The 18,053-nt window shown below is 54.1% G+C and overlaps 1 protein-coding gene across 5 annotated transcripts in view; it reads right to left on the bottom strand.

Moving 5' to 3' along the window:
• Positions 1–17,738, bottom strand: part of LMCD1 (LIM and cysteine rich domains 1) — a 30,427-nt gene extending 12,689 nt beyond the window's left edge. Inside the window, exons 1-3 of one of the 5 annotated variants that reach the window (XM_080605459.1) lie at positions 17,592–17,738; positions 2,240–2,328; positions 1,177–1,432 (exon numbers count right to left, since the gene is read on the bottom strand). In XM_080605459.1, the coding sequence (XP_080461585.1) occupies positions 1,177–1,432; positions 2,240–2,328; positions 17,592–17,723 (477 nt within the window). In that variant the 5' untranslated portion in view covers positions 17,724–17,738. Of the gene's footprint in view, positions 1–1,176; positions 1,433–2,239; positions 2,329–2,955; positions 2,995–3,108; positions 3,355–16,577; positions 16,733–17,591 lie in introns of those variants that run through there. The other 4 variants (XM_080605460.1, XM_080605462.1, XM_080605458.1 and 1 more) reach the window with 4 other exon arrangements.
• Between the last annotated feature and the right edge of the window lie 315 nt (positions 17,739–18,053).

An 18,053-nucleotide genomic window follows, 5' to 3' on the forward strand; every position in this document is an offset into this window, starting at 1 on the left:
GTGGGGGAGCTGCTGGTTCCCTCCCCTCTGCACCCTGCCTCGCCGGGCAGTGCCATGCTGCCTGCCCAGGCCGGCCGGCAGGAGCAGGAAGGTGCCTCCGCCCGCTTCCCCTTGGAGGGCGGCCATCGGCAGGGCCTGCAGCAGCGCCTGTGTGCCAGGAGGCAGCCGACGGCTCGCCTGCCCGCCCCGCTGCGGACGGATTTGGGGACAGGGACAGGGATGGAGGACAGGGACCGGCTGCTGCAGCACCCACCCCAGGGCTACCCCAGACCCATCACCCCCCTGCCTGGCACATCTGAGCCTAAATGAAGGAAAGCAGCAATACAAAAAGTTCAGCCAGGAAGCGAATGCTGCAGACACACCGGCTGCTACGCCCCGGCTCCATGACGGCGTTTCCGCGGCTGTGGGCCCAGTGCCCGAGCGGCCGCGGCGCTGTGCTTGGGGCAGGGGCCAGGCCCGTCTGCTGCGTGGAGGCACAGGGAGAGCCGCCTACGCTCCTGCCTAACGAAGCGGAGGTGCCGGGCCTATCACAAGTCCAACATTACCGATAACCTCGGCGTGCAGAGAACCACTGCTATATGGAGGACAGCTATTTCTGCCTTATCATTAAAGCCCGTTTTCATAACAGAGTAATTTACAGAGCTGGACGTAGACGGAACAGGTCTCTAGGCTCAACGTGTGGCCAGCGCAGCTCCACCATCCTCGTGCGTGTCCCACAGCTTTCACAGCCGTCTCTCTTTGGCAGCCTCCTTGGGGCATGTTTAGGGACGATCAAACCCCAGCCCAGACTTGGCTGTGCAGGGCTCACAACACCCCAAAAGGGCCTGCAGGACTTGCTTCCACACCCCTCTGGGCTCTCTGAGCCTGGCAATGCCCCTGTGGGCTGCACACAGGATGGCCCAGATGGGATCTCTCCTCAGCAGTGTTTCGTTGGACGTGAATGTTACCAAAGGAGCGAGCCTTCTTGTTGTAAAACATGCACCGACTTCTATTAGAAATGTAAGCAAGCCTACACAAACCCAAAGTCAACCCATTCCTCTCTTCTACCTGCTTTGGATATTTACGTGGCTTTCCAAAATACTAAATATTACGTTCAGTTTTGCTCTGTGAGGCAAACCACCTGCTTTGCTATTTTTCATGGTACCTTTATTCCAAAGCTGAGCTGTATTCCCTTACCAGCTTCTGGGTGAGCCCCGGCGGAGCCCACTCATACGTGATGGTGTCAAAGGTGGGGTCTTTCCGCGACACGATGGGGTTGGTGATGATCATGCGGTTCCTTTTGTAAATGCGAACACCGTCCCCTCCTTTCACCCGGGCAGTGAGCGTGGCGTACTTTGAATCCGTCAGCAGGCGGCCAATTTTCCGGTCATCCTCCAAGTCGGAGCTCAGGCTGTGATCCTCCTGGCTGCATTTGCATGACTTGCATATTTTCCTGCGAGCGACAAGCGAGATCGTCCTTTTGATACACTGTGGTGGCAGGAGGCACGCGCTTTTTCAAAGGCTCTGCCACCGAGACCCAGCCACGCTAAAAGGGTAAATGCAAACTGGGCTGGTGACATAGGCCGAAAGGCTTCCCTGGCGCGAGCCGCGGGGCTGGAGCAGAGCGCTGCCAGCCTTGGCGCTGTCCCCCGAAGGCACCACCAGAGCTCCCAGCCTCCCACTGCAGAGCACAAACCTCGCCTGCTACGAGGCTTTACACGCCTTTAAAAAGGTGACCACTGGAAGGGGAACTGATAGCCACGCGTCCACCATTTTAAGATGGACTTGATGACCTTTGGGGATCTCCCTCCCAGCTCAGGGTATTCTACAGTCCTAATTACAATGGCTATAGAACAGAGATGGGTCTGTATGGGTCTGTAAGACCATTCTCTGCTGGACAACTTTCCCATCAAGTTTTAAAAGGACAGAGTAACTCTGATGCAACCTGAAGTATTTCAGCAGGGTCTTGCAACAAGTATGATTCAAACCATCCTCTAATTGCATCAATTAAAGAAGTAGTCACGAACCAAATTAAAATAAAAGAGCAGTTTCAGTGAAGGAATGGGGACAGAGAGCAGGGAGCACAAGCGTGGTTTCCACCCAGCGCTTGTCCAAGCAAGACAGTGTGTCCTCCCTGCACCATCCCAGCACTGCCCAAGGACTTTGCAGCTTTTCTTTGCCCTCAAAGCCACCGATACAACATCAACAGGACCCCAAAGGACAGCCTCAGAGGTAGGGCCCATCCCTGCAGAGACGTTACCTCCAAGAATGTGGCTCGAAGCCTGTGCACGTCCCTCTGCAGCGTAAGCATGGCACACCTCTTCCCGACTGCTGCTGGCTCACAGACATCTGGAAAAGAGCAGAACACCAGTTGGAAAGGTTTGCTTCTCAAAGAGCATCCAGGGCTTGAGCGCTAGCCCTGCACTCGGTCCTTCAGATGCCGAATTCTTTGGCCACGCCTTACACGCCGTGATGCCCCAAATCTCCCAGATGCTGTCTGATCCCTGTCCATGCAGGCTGGCTATGGGATTCCACAGGGATGGTCGGGTTGAAGTTTTTTACCACAAATTGAGAGAAGGCCACATGCCAGAGCCATAACTGGCCTGGAACACTGTGAGGAAGGTGGGTTTGAGCTGGCACATCTAGCATGCACACGGTGCTGGGCAGCCACCCTTGTGGTCTTACTAAAATATTATTTGCAGTCAACTCATATACAGCACATATGCATCTGTGCAAGCCAGAGAGATTTCATGGCACGCCACTAAAGCCAGAAGCAGATAGCCTGGTGCAAGCTACCAGAGGACCTGACGGCCCAGAACGCCCACCCCGGCGCCACAGCAGCAGAGCCCCGGCCGAGGAGCGCCGCGGTGCAGCGAGGTTGCGGCGAGGCACGGAGGCACGCTGCCGTGACCTGAGGCTGCCAGCTGCAGCGCAGCCTGCACCTCCTCCGTCTGTCCCACGGGCACTCAGATATACCTGGGGAGTGACACATTCCCTCATCTCGGGTGCTGGGCTTTATGGGTGCTTTCCATGGTGAAGAGGAAATGCAGCAGGGAAGGGCTGCGGGAGGAAAGGCAGCGGGAGGGGAAGACGCGCCGCGGTTGTGCTGCGCTCGCAGCAGCTACGTACGTGGGTGCTCACTGCCGCACAGACAGCCCTGACAGCCTCCCAGCAGCAGGCAGGCAAGTGCAAGGAGTCACAGCAGGAGCCAATAACGCTGAGAATAAACTTGTTTGAGTGTCTGTGCCGCAGACTTATTGAACATGGCTTTGTGAATGTGAGGAATGCAGGAGGGTACGGCGGGAGCCAAGAAGCGAGGGCTGCAGGAAGCATCGGGGAGGAGGGCCACGGCGGGCGCTGGGCTTGTCAGCCTGGCTGTTTTTACAGGAACTCGTAGACTCCTGTCTGAAAGACACCTTTGTTCCCTGTAAAAATGGGCTTAAGGAAAACAACTCCACTAGTGGTGGCAGCTCCACGGGGTTACCGTCTGCAAGCAAAGCTGCAGCCAGCTCTCTGCTCTGCCACCCACGCCAGCACACCCAGTACTCCCAGTCCTCGGGAGGCATTGTAAAATACCAGTCTCCCGCAATTTTCTGACCACTTTGAAGCTCGTTTTTCTTCAAGGCTTAATGCATACAAATCTTGCACTACCATGTCCTTTTTGTTTGCTCCCATGCACGCAGTCTGTGTACACTTATTCGTCTAGAAGTAGCAGCTTGTTCCAGGCATCGACCAGGCATCGGTGTGTGCCCAGGCGGAGTCCTTCCCAACACAGCTAGGGCTGCAGAGGCTCCCAGTGCTCGAGCAGGGTGGTGCTGCCTGCGCAATCTTAATTCACCCACGTGTGTTTCCGAGCTGCGCTCGTCCCGCCACACGACCATGCGCTACTTCAAGCAGTGCTTGCTTTGCTCCTCCTGCCCCAGCTCCCATTTTTTTTTTATCTTCCCACTAGACTGCTCATCCTTGAGAAACCCATCCCCATCGGTACAAAATGGTCCGTTCCTGCTCCCTTTGTCCAAGGGCCTGCTGTTTCAGTTGTGCCTCTGACTTCACCTTTAGTTTTCGCTTCAGATTTCACCTTTAGTCTTTCCAGACATTCGGAAGACCATTGAAAGGACAGACCTCTCATCCTGGGAATTCATAAAAATACATTTCTAAATGGTCTTAACATGCACTTGAGTGCATGCACACACATTCCCCCTGCCTCTAGCATGCAGAAAATAGGATGCTTTTGATTCTTCAGCTCTGACCCAGCTCTCCAGAACAGACACACATTTACATTTTTGACACACAGACCACTTTAAATCTTGTCAGTTCTGGAACTGTGCGCTACATATCTACCTTTTTTTTTTTTAAACCGACTCTAATCTTAATGAACCAGACAGAAGCTGAGTACAGACAAGGGACTATGATACAGACAAGGGACTATGAATGTTTGTTTATTCAAAAAGCAAACATCTGGATTAAATAAACTAATTTGGAAAAGCGTCATTACATAGCCCATGCAGAGGGGAAGCAAAGCGAAAAGCACCATCAGCAGCAAGAGCACATGGAGCCACCCAACAAGACAACCCGAAGCCTTGGAGTCCCCAGGTATCAGGGTGGGAGCTCGGCCATCCAGGGGGTGGCCACCCGCCTGCAGCCTTCATGCCGGGATGTAAACCCGGTATTTCTTTACTGCCTGAGGGTTCATGGACCCCTGTCCTGGTAATTTATTCTACTTGTCCAGATGAGACCTCTGCTTCACGTGCCAGCTCCACATGTAGCTGGGGCTAACTAAGTGCCCCATGCAGTCCCTGGGGAAGCTGAGACCTGCGCCCCAGCCCTGCTGCCCAGCTTGTGGATGGCCTCTGCAGCAGGCTGCTGGGTTTCGTGTTCGGACACTTGCCCCTGCTACAAAAGCTTCCAGCTCCAAACGCTGCCCGTGCATCCTGAAGGCTCGTGGACAGCCCAGCCGGGAAGCAAGGTGCCCCACGCCGCTGTGTATGGACCGCCTCCAGCTCGGCCACGGAAGGACAAGTCCGGAGGACCTCATACAAAAAGGGGCTAAAAACTTCTGTTCAGCTAACGGCTTCTTCTGCCGACATGAACGCCCGTGAGGCCCTTAGGGCACATGGCGGTGCGGGTGTGCAAACACGGCCAGCAGCCCGGCGATGCCGGGCAGCAGCAGGCAGGCGGTGTCGCAGCAGCCAGCACCACCCCACGCCATCCGGCCAGCAGTCCCGGGGCTCTTCCCACTGGGAGCCTGTGATTTTCTGAGTTTTCACATCAGAACACTTCTGATGCGGCCCTGTAGCAGACGCTGCCTTGGTGAAGCTTATCAGACGGGCTGAAATGCAGGTTTCACCTCCCCACCTGCCACTTTGGCACAGTTCCTCTGCAAACACCACCCTGGGGAAGCGCTTTTGAACTTTCACTACGGTCTCACCAGTTACACATTTACTCAGCTGAAATGCATACAGCAAAATGGATCAGATTTGATACACTGAAATCTCAGCTCTCATCTGAAACTGCCACTGTTTCACCTGCAGAACAAACCTGGGGCATTAATGGGCAATCCCCACCTCTGAGCTACGTACTGAAGGTTGGGGATCTGTTTCCTTAAGATGGAGCTGAAGTCCCAGCCCTTATTTTCCACCACATACAAATTCAGACCTGCAGAGAAGACCCAGCCACCATCCCTCCCATTTGTGCAATTGCTCTTGCCAAGCCCCGATGCCTTCACCATCAGGAGCTCCAGATCTCTTTGGAAACTTCTGTTTGCAGGTGTCCATAGCACGACTCACTGCTCCTCACTGCGCATGGCAGCCGCAAGTCTAGAGCTATAGGAAATGGATGAAGAAAATATGAAAATCCAGAAGCTTTTCAAGGCAACGTGCAGCTCCTGGGGTGGCTCGGGTTCCTCTGCCCTTGGAGGTACAGGTCTGCAGCAGTAGGGGAAGGGGCTGGGACAGCAGCTCATCCCCACCACTGCCTGCAGGGCAGCGTGGGTGGCCCTGTGAATTCGGGGGACATCCCCATGGCAGGGACAGACCCTGCCAAATGCACCTGAGCCCCCTCCACACGGGTCGGGGCACTCAGCCACCACCTCTCGCATTTCCTCCTGCGAGCTCTGACCCCTCCAGGCAGCATCTGCCCTCGCGAGGACGTGGAGCACGGCGATGCCACTGTACTTGAGGGCTTGGGGGACAGCACGCTTCTCTCCCCCCAGGCAGCGCAGGGAGCTCTGAGCTCCTTATTCCCATCGCAGTGCAGGGGCCAACCACAACAGGAGCCGTGCCGGCTGCCCGGGCTGCCTGGTCAGCAGGGCTCCCTGCCCAGATATGGAGCTTCTCCTCGCAGCTCAGCTCTAGCTCCTCAAATACGCATAAAAGGAGATTTCTTGTTAAAAAAAAAAGGAAAAAAGAGACATATAACATGGCAAAGCCCACCAAGCCCAGTAAGAATGTGAAACAGACTGTCCTGGACTCCGCCTATGCCCAAGCCCATCTGGATACAGCAATGTTAAAAGAGATGCGAGAGTGTAAGACGTGAGGAGTGAAGACATTTGTAACGCCTTTAAAAAAAATGTCTGTGTCAACAAACTGCTTGGAAGAAAAGCAAATTCTGCTCACCATGACTAGATATACAACGCACTTTAAGATTTCTATTTTGGCTTTTAGTCTGATAGCATTCTTGCTACTAAGAGAGAGAAAGCAAGTCAGGGCAGAGGAAATTCTTAGGCAGTGAAATGATAGGAAACTGAGGCCATTCTACCCACAAAAACATCTCTGAACAATCTCAGGAATATGCCAGCTTCTTGGTCAGTGTAATGCTGTGGTTCACTACACTGGCCAAAGGCAGGGCCATCCTAGACACTGGTAAGTTTGCTCAATTTTTGGAAAAGAGAGAACCTATAATGCCAAGTGCCACGGGAAAAACAAAACAAAACAAAACGCCATTCCTGCTTGGTTTAGACTTGAGGACAAAGGAGCACTGAGCTTCCAGGGCAGGCCCACCTGGCAGGACGGACCCCTGGTTAGAAGTTACGAGCCGGTCAAGGTCCAGCCCCCCCAGCTTGCTCTGCTCACAGCTCAGCTGCGATTCCAGAAGTTTTGGGTGTATCATCGCCCTCTGACCGGTGCAGCACACCTTGGCCATCGGCCCTTTGGTCTGCTGAAGTTGGCTAGACAACTGAGCTTGTTGCAAGGGGACCACCCTCAATGACACGTGGAGAAAACACTGTTTTCACATCCCCTTGGCTTGAAAACCCCTTTAAATAAGCTTCTTTCCACTCTCCTCACAACAGTGGCTTTAAGTGCCACAGATTTAGTACGGCCAAGAAGAGGAGACTTCAGACTAAGCTCGGCTAAGTGTTTTCCAGCGAATGGTCCTTGAGTAAAAACCCTGCCATGCCCGGGCTATCGCCACAGGGAAGCCGGCCAAGCTTCGAGACCACAAAGGGGCCGGGCTCGGACCGCCGGTGCCGAGCGGACACAGCAGCTACGGCAAGCATGGGCCCTCAGAAATGAGCCCTCCCTGCTACAGCTGCATCTCCGGGAACACGAGTACCTTCCACCCTTATGTGTAATTGGCTCAATACGGACACAAAGCCCCGTGAGCTGTCTTGGTTTTGTGGTCTGCACACGTCCAGTCTGACGCTGTAGCGATAAACAGCTCAGCACCAAAAACATCAGCAGTCGGGGTGGCTGCCGAGGTCCTCCTGCAGACAGTGATGAACAGGCTGATACAATCTGCAGGGCGGAAAAAATGCCTGGGGATGTACTTAACACCTCCGCTTTGTTTAGCCTCAGAAGCACAGGGCAGCTCTAGCACACTGCTCCCAGGAAACTCATTCCTTGAGAGCCAACTGCTTTACGGAGTAATGGGTGGAAGAAATTTAATATTAATACAAACTTTAAACAGAGCTTACAAGAAGGGCAGTACGGGAAAGCTAACACCCTGACATCCTCAGCTAATGGCTGCTTTTGCAGAGGTTGATTTATCTCATGTCACCGCAGGATCAGGAAGCTCCACTTAACGTCTGTAATACACAGATTAACCAAGCGCCAGGAGGAGCCCACAGCAGTATTTTGCTTTCCTTTAAGGACTGTGAGATTGAGCCACGAAGGAACTGAGCACAGTAAGAGCAGACCGATCTCTAACCCAGCCGAGCAGGTGCAGATCAGGCTGCACTGCCCGCAGCCCACTCCCCTCCCCGGCCAGGGGCACCCACCCACCCTTGCTGAAGAATTTGCTACCAACACCACGTAAGAGAAACGCAGTCATGAGTCTGGTGCCGGCTTTTCAGTGACACTTAGCTTTCTTCCTCTTCTTTTGCTATTAGACTGCCCAGACTAGGCTGCTCCTTACACCATCTCTCTTTGGCCATGCACAAGCACAGGGTCAAGACAGCCTTGACAAATTCATTTTTCCTCTAGCAGAAGCATGCTGCCGCACGAGACTGCGGCAGACGGGGTCTTGGTTAAGTGACTCAACAAGCAAGGCGGAAACAGGAGAGCAGAGCCAGCTCCAGCTGCAAAGTCAGTCACTGCAACAAAAGGACAACTGCTGAAGTGAGGAGATCCTTATCTGCTCAGGGATGCTTGCTCCTCTGGAAGACCTTTAATCCTCTTTCCTCCTGCGTATCCACGGGGGCCTTGGTCTAACCACAAAGGCGGACTGCAGCAGTTCTGCAGGTGGGAAACGCCCTGGAAGGCGAAGGCTCCCCCGGGCAGCAGGGTCTCGCTGCAAGTGCCGGCCCCGTGCCCCAGACACGCGGGGCAGCTCCAGCCAAATGGCAAATTTGGCTAATATGGATATTAATCAAAAGCCCTGAAAGCTTCCAAGAACATACGCCTTCCTGAGCGGGTGTTGCGTGCAGCAGTCGGACAGGAGGCAGCTCGCTGCGCTCCATGCCAGCGGAGGACACGAGGACGGGCTGTCGGGTGACATCCATGGCACCGTGACTGCTCCCTGGCACCGTGACTGCTCCCTGGCACCACTGCACGAGCCACCCCGCGCCCTCCAGCCTCTGGCAGGGCTTCTGGGACCGGCTGCTGCAGCTCCAGAAGGGCCTGGCTGAGCGGGGCCCTCCTGCGTCTGCAGCAAGCCTTCTGGATCCCGCAAGTACTCGTTACACAACACCTTATTTGGAGGCTAAAAACGGCAATGGAGACACGTAACTACCTCAAGTATGCTTCCTCCTCCTTTTTAGGGAGAGAGGAGGAAAAGCTGGCTTCCAAAAAGTTACTACACGTTGACAACAGCACTGAGAGCCGAGGTCCTGGTTTCACCTCTCCTCGTGGCAGAGCCAAGGACACAAGGCAAGCTTCTGGTGCAGCCCCTGAAGACCCTCGCGCAGCCTTGGCATTTGACACCCTGCCCCGAAAGTCCCAGTCCAGGCACCGCGTGAACCCTCCGGGTGGGGTTCCTCCAGCTGCAACGAATTTCGGAGATTAACAATTGTAGCTTTGAGAGAGCCCCGAACAAAGAAAAAAGGAAAAGGCAGATCGTATTCACATGGGTGGGACTGGTTTGCTCAGTGCAATTGTTGAGTCTCAAGGATACGGATGGACAGCAATTAATTTGGTGTCATTATTTGACTATAATAGAGCTAAGCTCACATAACAGGGAGCTAAGTCAAACTTCCTTAAAGGAAGTCCAGTAACTGGAGGGTGTAAACATTTACACACGGCAGAAGAGGTATCTGTACAGCAATGAAGGGAATGCTGCAAGTTCTGCAAAAGTACAACACCCCAAATCAGAGCTACGAGGTACTGCATGGGCCGGGGCAGGAAAATCAGCCGAGCCCAAGAGCAAAATATTAATGCATCCAAGGGACTGTCTTTTAGTTAAAGGCAGGAACTAAGACAGGCTCAGTACACAGAGAAAGCCTCTTTGTTTGCACTTTTCTTCCATGTGCAGGTCCAGCAGGGCAGATTTGCAGCGATTGTTCTGTTATATCCAGGTGTAAGAGGCACCTCGCCGTCCCCTCTCCAGCCGCAGCCCCCAGCACGTGTAACTGCCTCTCCCGAGAAGGGTGAGCTCCCCATCCTCCTGCTGGGCTGGAGCTGGAGCCTCCCACCTCCCTCGGCTCTGCCGGAGCAGCAGCACCAGCTGTGGGTTAGGAAAAGCCTCTTGGCACACCCAGGGACACAGAGCGAGCTGCCCACAGCAGCCCCCAGAGACCCCGGGCTCCCTGCGAGCACATCCCCGCCGCAGCCAGGCCAAGGGCTGCGGTCAGGGACTGCTGCACACCCCCAGCAGGGATGGAGCCAACAGAGGCCAAGCCCGGGGTGTGCACAGGGGGAGAGTGCCCTAACTTTGAGGCAAAGCAGGACAGTGCTGCACTAGCACTGAAACAGATCCTCTGCTGCTCCCTGCAATCGGTACGGCAGCTAGCACTGCTCCACTGCTGCATGCTGCTGGGAGGCCTCAAGGTACCCCTGCTTCAAACAGCTGTACAGAGGAAAGGTAGCCTGGGTAACAGGCACTCCGAGCCAACAAGAAACCCACGTCAAATATTCTCACTTCTATTCTCATTTCTTAATTCAAGCCGAAAAGCAGAAGCACTCAGACAAATGGGACTGTCAGTAACCTGGTCCAATTACCGGGAGAGGTTTTTCCCTTCAGTGGTTCCTACTGCTGGCAAAAGAATCGCATTAATCTAACAAATCTGAACTTGTGTGTGCTTGTTTAAATAAGGGCCTTTGATTTGCATCACCTGATTAGCTTCTGTATACAGATATTTAAGTGCAAGGGCAGTTATCGCTGCTTAGGGTACCGAGCAGTTTGCCTTTCAACAAGGCAGTACAGCAGGGCAACCCCAAAGGTTGAGCTATATGCTAAACAGCATTGACAAGGTGGAATTCAAATCAACGTCAGAAAAACACTTTTTGGTGTTACCTAAATGATGATCCTGAATTTCAGGTAACCACAGAGGCACTGAAAACTTGGCCTAAAGGCCCCAATAGGGAAGGCTGGATACCTCCGGAAGGGGAAAAAACAACCACAAAACCACAGATATTTTGAAAGTATTTAATTTGCCTCCTAAAATAGTGAGTTAAGGTCCTTTCATCATTGTAGGTGAATCGCAATCAGCCCTCCTTTGGGTAGCAGAAGCCTCCTTTCAAAAGCTTGACCTCAAGCATCTTAATTCGTAATTTGGATGGGCAATCCATCTCACTCAGCATTTTCCTAGATAGTTTTCCAGTCTAAAACTTATTAATAAATTCCTTGAGGAAGGGGATCACCTGTTTCTCATTAAGCCTGACTCTCAAACTGGGGGGAAAAATGCCCCAAAAGATTGCAAGTGGAAAAGTTCCAAGCAGCTCTCGTGGAGTTGTTCTTCAGGAGCTAGCGTGGAGCAGGACCTGCAGGCCACCCAGCCGCTCCCTGGTGAGCACAGGCAGAGCCCAGGGGAGCAGAGCAATGCCCCTCGGCACTGCGGGCACGAGCACCAGAGCCGAGCAGAAAACCACCCAAAGCAGGAGCCACGTAGCAGGGACAGCCTCTGGAATGGGCAGCTCAGGACAAGATTTATTTTTGAAGGGGCTGCTTGACAGTGGCTGCAAATGGAATAAACTTGTGCGAGTGTGAGCAACTGCTCTTCGAAGTGCATTAATCAGTTCTGCACATGCTCCTATCTATAATAATTTTGACTTGGAACAGCAAAGGATAGCTTTGATTTGTTTTCTTTTCATAGATGAAAAACATCTATTGTAGCCTTAACTTAAAAGCTATTTGTTTCCCTACCAGATTCTGAGCAGTTATCCAAATTACCAGGCTCACGGAAAAAAAGTGACATTCATGAAGATTGTCTTACCTCAAATTCTCATTAGGATTTAAGTCAGTGAATGAGTTAGTACCATCTAGAATACTGGAGGCTCCAATTGATATTACACTTTGCAAAGTAAGAAGTTTATTGCCTTTTATTTTAGCAGCATAAAGACCTGGGAAAGGCACTGATATCTGAGGAAACTATTTCAATAGAGCTGCCAGATCTCAACCTACAGGATGACAGAGATAACAGAACCAGAGCCTCTGCAAATATCTTGCTCTTCCAAGAGCACATAGTTGGCAGGATTCCTTTCTCCACTAACAATGTGTGAATTAATGATAAGAGAAGGGCAAATTAAAAAAAAATACAATGAATAGATTTTTCCACAAACAAGACAGTGCTTCAGACACTTGGTCTCAATTATAAGAGCAAAACAAGCTGCAAGTAGGTGTATGGAATGGGAAGAACCCACCCAAATTTAATTAAACAGCAGCTGTGATAAGTTCCAAAGCGCTCAGGTAAGTGTCTCATTTTAGTCATCAGTTCCCTTCCCATACGCCAGCTTTGTCCTTCCCACTTCCAGCAGTGGAAATGATGCGGAGCCATCATCAGGAGCTGGGGTTTCCATCACTGCGTTGACATTTTGCACTTCAGGAGCTACTCCCATGAGGTTTTTATACAACGTCATTGATTTAGTCCTCCCAAATCCCTCCTCAGCTTAACCATTCACATTTTACAGCTGCAGAGATCGAGACATGAGAAAGCCAAAGGTGTGCCCAAAGGGACTGTGGCAGAGCACATGAAGTACAGCAGAACTTCTCCAGGCGTGCAGAGGCAGCGAGGGAAGTCAGAGCTCATTCTGGGGCTGCCCAGAGCCCTGTTGCAGAAGCGAGGAGCTGTGCCACCTCCCGCACTGCAGAGCCCGAGCACCTGGCCGCCGTGCTTTTGGGTAGGTTTGCAGTCACATGCTCCTGCTAAGACGACAGTAGATTTTTTTTCTTTTTCTTTCCAGGTCCTCTTCCAAAAAGTGGAAATAGCTTCCCCTAAACTTTTCCCTTTCTTTCAGCCTCATCCTTAAATAAAGCAATAGCTTCAAGCTAGGACAGCTAAATACTGCTTTTCCTGAATGGCTGAAATACAAATTTTTTATATATTTTAAAAAAAGAAAAGTCTCAGCCTAAACAAATACTCCAGACACTCCCTCCCTGCAGGATGAGAAGGATTTTGTAACTTGTAAATTGTGTTTTATGGGGCTAGGTTTAGTCCTGAGTCCAAGTCCCAAAATAAGCTCTTTAACCCATGTGTGCTTTATGATTTCATATCTATAAATACTTGTCCACAGAGCTAAGCAGGTTTCTGCATTAAGATCAACATCTGTTTCTCCATGACAGCTGCAGCAGCATTTCCTCCCTTTGGCTCCAACACAATGACACTGGCAGCTCTGAGCGGGGATTTAGCCACAGCAGCACACCACCTTTCACAGAGGGTACGCAGGGCGACGGTCGTCTCCCCTGGGCCACGTGTAACCTCTTGTACCTACGCTGGGGCAAAACGCCTCGCCAGCCACGAGGCAGCTTTGTGGAGGAGGAACCAGCGCTTCACAGTGATCCACTGAATTTCTATTAATGGAGAACAGAACCGGGAACTACGGACACAAGAAGTCTCCAAGAGATAAATAACTTTCTATGGCCTAATTGTTAAAAATGATGAGGTCCAACTTCCAACAGCAAGGATGAAGTTGCTTGTACAGTCACTGACAGTGTTTACACAAGAGAGCACTCGCGCATTTAAGTGACTGATGTGATTGCCTCGCACGCACGATCCCTGCAGTTAGTGTTTACTATCTTTATTGCTGCACGCTCAAATCGCTTCGGAGTGGCTTTGGACAGACTATAGATTTCACAGATGTGTTCTGTGGAAGACTACTTTTAGGCGTAACCTTCGCTGTTTGAGAGCTCAGCGTCTAACCACAAAGGCAGCCATCTGTCCAAGCTCTGCGGAGAGCTGCAGAGCAGGCGTCACTCTGCAGGGAAAGCACAGTTGGGGACTTAGCCCAAAAATCCTGTGCGTCTTCATCCAGGGACACAGTTTATGAAGAAATGAATGAAAAAGCCGAGGCTCCAATACACTCTAGCTTTTAAATGCCCTACATTTTGGACTTAAGGGGCAAGCTCCCAAGCCTTAATAGCATTCCCACGCACATCTGCAGATACGTGCGCAGAGTATTCAGGTGTCCAGCCACGGTGCTGATGGCAAACAGAGGCTGGCTTCTGCCTCTCCCCAAGGTCAGCGACATCCAGACCTCTGCACCTTGCAGGTCTCGCCACAGCAACAGAAGCACTTTCTTCCTGTCCTACCGTTTGTCTGCTTTGGATGCTTGCAAAAAATCCACGCTGGAGAACTGAAGAAATAAAAAGTTAAAGAACCAAAAGTTGTACTAACTGAGTAAACTTTACCTTGGCTTTGAATAGCACTTCTAGCTTAGAGGGTTATTTTCTTCTCCTGAAAAAAATTGACTGAATTTAGTGAGAACAGTACACAAATCCTGATGCTTTCTGCCTCCGCAGTCCAGTTGAAATAGCTCCAGGAAAGCACAAAATGCCAGCCATCATGCTTTATCTTGGTTTCGAGTTTTAACTCTCCATTTAGAATTTAATCTAAACAACCCATTTGCCAAACAGAATGCCGTCCTGCTCATGCTGTTTTAATTTCCTCAGAAAGAATCCCATAATACGCTAGGCAAGACATCAACAATAATTAAACCCAACAGCGATTGAAAAATCAAATTTTCAGGGCCTTGCAGCAAGCCCTAATGAGTTCCAGACTTGCCTTCCCCGACTTGCTCAAACTGGTTGCGCGACACTGCCAAACCAAATTAAAATTTGACAGTATTTCACCCTGTGCCCAGAAAAAGTGCCCTTCTCATGATTCAGGAAATTAAACAGCCGTCTACTGCAAAGACGCCCATTTGTCTTTGGACATGTATTATCCAGACTGATCCAGGTTCAGTATTTTTCTTGTTCTTGTTATGCCATTTTGTTTCCCTTTCAAAGCGCAGAATAGCTGGGGCTTTTCTTTGTATGCTGTTGTGCCCGGTGCCAGCTGAGGCAAACCGGGACGGACAGCCTGTCGGAAGAGGTACACAGGTGGGGTATTCGCCTCCCTCACTCCTCGCAGGAGATATTAAGCTCCACACTGCCTGGTCACAAGTGACCACAAGACAACATGTCCCGCAGGAGCGCACCCTTCCACTGCGGGCACTTTCTGCTGTTCCTTTCACAGATCTAAGGGAAATTAGAGTTAATGATGGCATCTCTACGGATGGTGGATCTTTATGATCCCTGATCCTTCCAACAAAGGGAGCTAAACATCAGGCCACACATTTTGGAAGGGTTGGTGGGTTTCTGCACAGAGAAACATTTTGGAAGGGTTGGTGGGTTTCTGCACAGAGAAACCTTTCAAAGGCTTTTAAGCCCTGTGACCCACAACTGCACAGCCTCAGGCTCCAGCCCCTCTGAGGATGATGACTGAGAAGCTCCTGGGTGATGGGTCTAGTGCAGAGGCAGCTTTTCCACGGTGCGGACTGCCCAGCCCTCCTCGCTGCCCACATCTCACCCTGCTGCTCCCGGGGCATCCCCAGCCCTGCGAGCAAAGCCCTGGCCAAGGCAGGAACCACACTGGTGCCCGACAAAAACCAACAGACCACAGCTCCACAAGCAGCAGCACAATCCTCAGCTGCACCTGCCCATGAGAAGGTGTCACTGAACAGCGGACGCTTTGGCCAGCGCGCCTTGCTGCCGAGCACCAACACCGCCCAGGGTGACCTGCACGGAGCAGGCAGCTTTCTGCAAAACCCAGCAAACGGCTCAGGCAGCAGCACTGCTCAGAGCCACTGGGACGGAGGCTGACCTGTCCCAGAGGGGGTTCCGAGGCCAGCGCTGGCACGAAGCTAGGGAAGCTGCCATCCCGTGGCCGGGGAGGTCCCGCGGTGCCCCCGCGCTGGCACTGCCCCACCGCAGCCATCTGGCAGCGGGAGATGAGGTTACAACAATGTGGAAGCCTCGAAGCGCTGACATTAGGCATTTAACTCATCCCCTAACTATGCGGTGACACAGGTACATCGAGTAAGGCCGTAAGAGCAGCTGCTCCCTGCCGACCCGTCCCACACTTTTTTATCTAGCGATTAAAGCCCCTTCCACTCAGCTCCATGCCGTGCCAACGGGGGGCTTCAGTTATTCCGGTTCATTTGCTCATCTCCAGCAGAAACCTGGATTTTCCAGGTAAAAGCGAGACTTCGGTGGCCCGACCAAGGGGCGCAAGCGTTTCCCAGCCCCTAGGAAGCCTGGGACGAACCCCCCAAGCGCACAAGCTCGGCCCGACAGGAGCTAACCCCGACAACCCCGAGCGGCTTCCCCAAGAGCCGCACCGACGGGGGCTCGGGGCACCGCGGGGGCTGCGGCCGCCCCGCACCGCTCGGGCCCGCTGCCGGGGGCTCCCTCCCGACGCGGCTCCGTCCCCCGCGGGGCACCGCGGCCGGGAGCGGGGCCGGGAGCCCGGCGGAGCCACCACCGCCGGCAGCGGGGCGCCCCCCGCACTGCGCGGCTCAGCCGCCCCCAGCCGCGGGGCGCGGAAACGAGCGGCGCCTCCGGCACGGGGCAACACCGGGGAAGCCGCGCCCGGCTCCGGGGCGGCACCGGCAGCGTCCCGGGGCGATGCCCGCGGGGCTGCACCGCGCTGCCGGGCACCGCGTCCCGCACCGCTCCGCTCCCCCAGCCGCGCACCGCACCGCAACGCGCACCGCCCCGTCCCGTCCCGCTCCGCTCCCCCAGCCGCGCACCGCTCCGCACGGTCCCGCTCCCCCAGCTGCGTCCCGTCCCGTCCCGCACCGCACCGCACCTTGCGCGCTCCGGCCCCGGCTCCCTCCCGCGCAGCGCCCGCTGCCCGCCTGCCGCGCGCCGCCCGCCCGGCGCCTTTCATTGGCGGCCCCCGGCGGCCCCCGGCCAATCGGCCGCCGGAACGAACTGTCCCGGCCAATGGGCGCGCGGCGGGGCAGGGCCGGGCGGGGCGCGCTGGGTGCTGCGCGCACGTGTGCGCGGGAGCGGGGCGCGGGGCGCAGCGCAACGCTGATGGGCGCACCCCATCCCCATCCCCATCCCCATCCCCATCCCCATCCCCATCCCCATCCCCATCCCCATCCCCATCCCCATCCCCATCCCCGTCCCCGTCCCCGTCCCCATCCCCGTCCCCGTCCCCATCCCCATCCCCATCCCATCCCCATCCCCATCCCCACCCCCATCCCCATCCCCATCCCCGTCCCCGTCCCCATCCCCATCCCCATCCCCATCCCCATCCCCGTCCCCGTCCCCGTCCCCATCCCCGTCCCCGTCCCCATCCCCATCCCCATCCCATCCCCATCCCCATCCCCACCCCCATCCCCATCCCCATCCCATCCCATCCCCATCCCTATCCCCGTCCCCATCCCCATCCCCATCCCATCCCCACCCCCATCCCCATCCCCATCCCATCCCCATCCCCATCCCCATCCCCATCCCCATCCCCAACCCCATCCTCATCCCATCCCATCCCCGTCCCTGTCCCTGTCCCTGTCCTGTCCCATCCCATCCCCATCCTATCCCCATCCCAATCCCATCCCGTCCCCGTCCCATCCCCACCCCCAACCCCATCCTCATCCCATCCCCATCCCCGTCCCTATCCCGTCCCATCCCATCCCCGTCCCCATCCCCATCCCCATCCCCATCCCAATCCCATCCTGTCCCCATCCCCAACCCCATCCCCATCCACATCCCCATCCCATCCCACTCCCTCCCCATCCCATCCCATCCCCGCTGACCACTCCGCACCAAGCCCCACCACCACCGCAGCTCCCGCCCAGAGCATGGGGACCAGCAGGAGCGGGCCGGGGCAGTTTATTGCAGCACTCACTTGTGGTGTGTTTTGAGCAGAAGAAAATGTCTGGAACCATGCGCCTCTTGCTATTTCAGCGTATGTTAATTGATGACCTATAGCCTTTGGGTGTTGTTTTTCTTTTTTTTTCTTTTCTCTCTTTTTTTTTTTTTTTTTCTTTTTACACAAAAGGGTAGGGTCTCCTGTACAGTTTCCCACAGACATTCCTGCCTTCTCTGGCTTTAGCAGGGAGGCCCAGTACAAAGCCCCCTTGTCCCGCTGAGGGCGAGGGCCCACACGCGCGGGCTGGCGGCTGGCCCTGTCCCCTGTCCCCCTGCTGTGCCCTCCTCCTGCTGGCGCCGGCGGGACCGTGCTGAAATACCAGGAACCTGCACCCGACCGCCTCCTG

Source organism: Anser brachyrhynchus (assembly GCF_964034855.1).
Source record: "Anser brachyrhynchus genome assembly, chromosome: 10".
NCBI lineage: Eukaryota > Metazoa > Chordata > Aves > Anseriformes > Anatidae > Anser > Anser brachyrhynchus.